The 5,183-nt window shown below is 30.3% G+C and overlaps 1 protein-coding gene across 2 annotated transcripts; it reads right to left on the bottom strand.

Moving 5' to 3' along the window:
• Positions 1–715: 715 nt before the first annotated feature.
• Positions 716–4,408, bottom strand: LOC121230427 (cold-responsive protein kinase 1). Of its 2 annotated transcripts, none has more exons than XM_041115176.1 (7): positions 4,217–4,408; positions 3,817–3,946; positions 3,531–3,643; positions 2,666–2,876; positions 2,307–2,544; positions 1,473–1,623; positions 716–1,325 (listed from the first exon to the last, which is right to left on the bottom strand). In XM_041115176.1, exons 2-7 carry the CDS (start codon positions 3,890–3,892, stop codon positions 1,005–1,007), a joined length of 1,110 nt encoding a protein of 369 aa, XP_040971110.1. In that variant the 5' UTR covers positions 3,893–3,946; positions 4,217–4,408; the 3' UTR covers positions 716–1,004. The 2 variants fall into 2 exon arrangements, with proteins under 2 accessions (XP_040971110.1, XP_040971111.1); XM_041115177.1 differs by having other exon boundaries at positions 3,817–3,952; positions 4,217–4,401.
• Positions 4,409–5,183: the final 775 nt, after the last annotated feature.

Raw genomic sequence — 5,183 nt, 5'->3', positions numbered from 1 at the left:
CAAGGATATTTGAATATTAATTATGATATTTAAAAATATTTTTATTAATTTTTAATATATTTTTTAGATTATGACATTAAGATGATGTTATTAATGTCACATGTCACAATTTTACTTGTCACTTGTAATTAATTTAACAATGTTAAAAAAAGTATCGGTTTAGTTGATAAAAAAATCTAAATACCAATCAGGAATAAAAATATCTTAAATATCAATGAGAAAAGTAGACAAATTTAAATATCAATTTTATATTTAGGCAAATAAATTTTTAAATTTTAATGAGGATTTTATTGCACTTTCAAAACGAGTGTAATTAAATTTTTTTTATCAAAATTCATCTCTAACTGTCATTACTAGAGTTTTTCAAACAAATAAATAGCGCATCACATATTTTCTATTAAAAATTTATTTTAATTAATTTATTTAATCAATTTTTAAAAAAAAAGATATTTTTTTAATTTTTAATTTTTAATTTTTTAAAATAATATTATTATTTTAAATAGAGGCCAAAAAAGTCACTTTTTTATGACCCTTAATTTAACTCAATCGGTGCATCTCATTAATGGAAGGAAACTAGTTATCCTCGACCGACTCTTTTAAAGAAATAATGTTAAACTGGATACATTTGATACAATTTTTATTGTTATACAACGGATATCTTTGATTTCTCAATATATATAATTTTCACCCTTTTATAACAAAAAAGATAGAACCCTGCCAATAAAAATTCCTGTATTCTGTATTAATTTAATAATAATCATTAACAAAGTATAACAAAAAAAATTGCAAAACTAGTCTAAAACTAATGGGATATATTGCACCACCATCAGGCCCTTCAACTTCGTTAAAACTAATGGGATATATTGCGCCAACATCAGGCCCTTCAACGTCATTTTTCAATGTCAAAAAAGGGGGAAGAAAACAGAGTAAACTTTATGCTCTCTTGTTATGCTCTCAAGCCTTCATAACCAGAAAATAACAATTAAAAATAGCACTTGAATCTTTCACCTGGGAATCACCTCAGTAATAGTGACTGGAACAGAACTCATCTGATAGCTGGTCGCGGCAGATGATTCAAGCGACTTTTTACTCGAAGATGCCTCTCCATCTTGAAAGAATCCTGGTGCCATGAGTTCTTTCTCATTCAGCCGAACGTTTCTTCCCAGCATTTCAATAACCTGACTCATTAAAGGCCTTCGATTGGCTGCTGCTTGCGTGCAGAAAAAGGCTATTTTCATGTACCTAAGGACTTCTTCCTCCGGGAATTCTCCGAGCTCAGGATCCACGATTTCTATGAGCTTGCCTTCTTCATGGAGCTGCCATGCCTATTAAAGCAAACAATGATAATATAATTTTTAATATTGAAATATAAGGTTGTTGTGCTGAAATATGTTGAAGAACCATACATAGTGCAGGGCTCTGAACCTTAGGAGAAAACTGTATAATTCTCGTAAACAAAAATAAACGCATACCCATTCCAAAAGTAACTTCATCGTGCCTCCCCAGTTTGTCTTTGAGCTACTTCGTCCACTAATTATTTCGAGCACAAGTACACCGAAACTATAAACGTCAGCCTTCATGGTTAACTGACCACCCAAAGCATATTCCGGGGCCAAATAACCACTGCACAGAACAAAGTAGGCAGGAGTCATTACCATTTCCTTTTCACTCGTTATATAAAATCGATTTTAGAACTTTGGGTTTCATTTGGAACCAAAATCCAAGAGATGGCATCCGCTTGCGACTTCTTTTTTTTTCACAAATTCAGTGACTGAAATGCTGCTTATCCCTAGCACCAAGACTTGGCCCGAACTCTAAAGGGAAATAGGATTCCAAAAAAGGTTCAGATAAATCATGCACTAAACTCCTCTTTTCCTACTTGATATGTAGTGTATCTTCTTTGACATCTAGTATGAATTCAATTACATGAATACAATATGCTTATTTAAAAAAACCATATAAATCATATACAAATCCTATTCTCGTACTAACCATAAGCTTTTCTTCAGCTTTATCATGTTTTGACAGTATTTGTTGTTTCCTTGCTAGGATTTGTAGACATGTAGGTAATGCAGATTATGGAATTGGCATCTCTTTTGAGCTGCCAAAGGTGTGCAAATTGAACATCAATCCATGAAAGCATTTTCGATTTCAAAGAGTAAATCGATTGGGATCTTTATCTTATACATAGTGAATGATTTCTCGAAGAAGTCTATATTCAATGTCAACACTAAAAGCCTCAAAAGGTGAACAGAGCAGAAAAAATAATCTAACGTTGAACAAGAACCAAGAAAAAAGTGACTTACGTTGTTCCTGCTATCCTGGTACTAATATGAGTGATGTTATCTGGAAAAAGTTTAGCCAACCCAAAATCTCCAATTTTAGGGTTAAAGTCTTTGTCAAGGAGTATGTTACTAGATTTGATGTCTCTATGAACGATACGTGGAACAAGTTCTTCATGAAGGAAAGCAAGACCCCTAGCTATACCCATGCATATAGCAGATCTTTTGCTCCAGTCCAGTTGGATATTCGTACTCCTTTGGTCTGCAAAAGCAAGGAATTCAAAATGATAGTTAAGTTTTGCGCTGTGTTCTCGGCATATAAACAAAATAGGTTATGCCCTGGGCATGACAGCATTCAAACAAAAACTTCAGACCATTCGTACCTAATAAAACTTTATCAAGACTCTTATTTTCAACGTATTCATAGACCAATATACGATTCGCTCCTTGAATGCAACACCCGATCAGCTCAACAAGGTTCGGATGCTTGACATTTGATATAGTGTTGATCTCCGTCAAAAATTCACGAGCTCCCTGCTTCGATTGTGCTGCAAGTGTCTTCACAGCAACTTCAGTTCCATCTTTTAGAATTCCCTAGCAACAGATAATTATTAGTTAGTATTCAACACCCAAGTTTGGCTTACAAGTGAATGCTAGAATCTTAGAATCTCCTAACCAAGGAACCAGTCTAAGGAAATCACATTCAGGCTTAGGGATCCTTGAAACTTTAGTCTAGTTAGCCTCTAATATAAGTCAGCCACCAATGAAAGTTGCAACTGAAAGCTAAATTTCTGTTAATAAGTCCATGTTTTCAATCTTTTATAAAATCAGTTATAAGCCAAAATATAAAGGACTGATGAATATGGATTCAAATCAATAAAACCAATACTAATATCATCAAATCAATTTTACAACTAGAAATAAGATGAATACTAAAAGAAGATATCTGGTATGGTTAAAACTTAGATCTGGGCGTGTGTCCAACATAAATGTGTTGGTCTCTTTTTAAGTTTTTCTATGCATTTAAAGGGTTATTTGAGGATTATATTCTCGTACCCCTTGTCATGATATGAGTGTGACATGAATACTAAGAAAAAACAAGACTCCAAAAAGCATAGATTAAAATAGTTGCTCCAAAACATCCCAGCTTCAAAATTTTCAACTTCTCATTAATCAATTAACATGTCAACTAAATTCTACGTAATTTGCTTAGATAACCTAACTAAACAATAAGTAAATTTAAAGCACCTTGTAAACGGTTCCAAAACCTCCACGACCTATTTTATTGCTTGAATGAAAATCATCTGTGGCTAATTTTAATTGATCGTATGAGAAATGGTTGACCGTCCGAATTAATTGCTCTGCAGAATTTTCAAAAATCAAAATAATATTAATAATAAAAAATATTTTACCGAAATAACCGAAGTACAATTCTAGAACACACAATAACTAGAAATCAAACGACTCAAAAGTTGAGAAATTCAAAACATATTTTAAAAGAAAATATCTCAGAAAGTTTAAAAAGAATCCTCACCGTCTATACCGCCGGTGGCCCGAGCGGTGCTCTGTCTCCGCTTAACAACTGATCCACCAAAACAACCGCAACTCATACCGTTCTCTGCAATATCTCACTCACCAACCTCTCCCAGATCACATCATTTACACTATTTCTTAAAAGAAAGCAAAAAGAATTACCACTAAAATTCATAAAAACATGAATCAAGAGAATAAAATTTACTAACTACGAAGCTCTCATTGCATCGATAATCAGATTAAATAACTAAAAAAAAAAAAAAAGAAGCAGTTCAACTTAAATGAAGTTAAACAAATAAATAAAAACTAAAATCTAAAAACAAACATCTCAATTATCATCGAACAGCTCATCGTCACCATCTGGCTAAAGTCAAACATTAAGAAAAGGAATAAATAATTACCTTTAGTTGAGAAACAGGAGAAGGTAGGAGGTAGCAGGGCTTAAAAGAGAGAAAATGAAAAATGATTTTGGTTGAGTTTGAAGGAAAAGAATGGAGATGATGGTTGGACTAGGTTGCGTTTCCACCTTGTCACTTCCACCTCTTAAATCTTAATTCTCTAGAAACTAAGTAGGCGCGACCTTGTTATAAGGCACTTCATTTATTTATTTCTTTATTCTTTTAAAAATTAATTAAAAATATTATATATATTATTCCGTAGTTTTTTCTTCAATTATCCAGTAAATTTTGTTGAAAATTTATTAAAATGCTATTTTTTACATAAGATTTTTTTTTAAAACTAGTAAACTCGATAATTAATACTTAACTATGATAAACTCGGGTGGAAACAATTATCTACTAAATTTATAAAAAAATTGATATATTTACTAAATATGTATTTAATTGAGATGGCAAATTTGATTATAAAATTCATGATATATTTAATTTAAATCTTATTATGTATATATATATTTTAGATTTTATATAAAAATATAAAAAAATAAAAATATTCTTAAAATAATATTTAATTTTTTATAAAAATTTATGTAAGAAAATTTCGTAAATTCATTCATAGCTGAGTTAAAATTCAATTAAAATTAATACTAAATCAATCAAAACTTTAAATATTAGTAAAATTATCATATAAATATTTTTAATAAATATATGATATAAGTGAATCTAAGAATTTCATATAGTTAAAGAATAAACTATTTTATATTATTTTTTAATCAATGCATGTATTATTTTACATTAGAGGTGACTACTTGTTTTGAGCTAATCTTTTTAAAGAAAATTGTCTCATTACATGATTTATTTTTCTATCTAAATTGAAAAATATTATATATTTTAATTAAAATTGAATCTCCATAAAAATTGTTTATTTTAAAAAAGAATCTTCCTTCATTTTAATATAGGTAAATTAGACACT

This window comes from Gossypium hirsutum, chromosome A06 (genome assembly GCF_007990345.1).
Source record: "Gossypium hirsutum isolate 1008001.06 chromosome A06, Gossypium_hirsutum_v2.1, whole genome shotgun sequence".
In the NCBI taxonomy this organism is placed as follows: domain Eukaryota; kingdom Viridiplantae; phylum Streptophyta; class Magnoliopsida; order Malvales; family Malvaceae; genus Gossypium; species Gossypium hirsutum.
The sequence above is the reverse complement of the archived record's forward strand: the minus strand, read 5'-3'. Positions and strand labels throughout refer to the sequence as shown.

Coding starts and splice junctions, on each gene's coding strand:
- LOC121230427 (XM_041115176.1), bottom strand. CDS start 3,892: ATGAGTTGCGGTTGTTTTGGTGGATCAGTTGTTAAGCGGAGACAGAGC. Junction 1,624..2,306: donor ACCAGGATAGCAGGAACAAC/GTAAGTCACTTT, acceptor TGTTCTGTGCAG/TGGTTATTTGGCCCCGGAAT. Junction 1,326..1,472: donor TGAAGTTACTTTTGGAATGG/GTATGCGTTTAT, acceptor TTGCTTTAATAG/GCATGGCAGCTCCATGAAGA.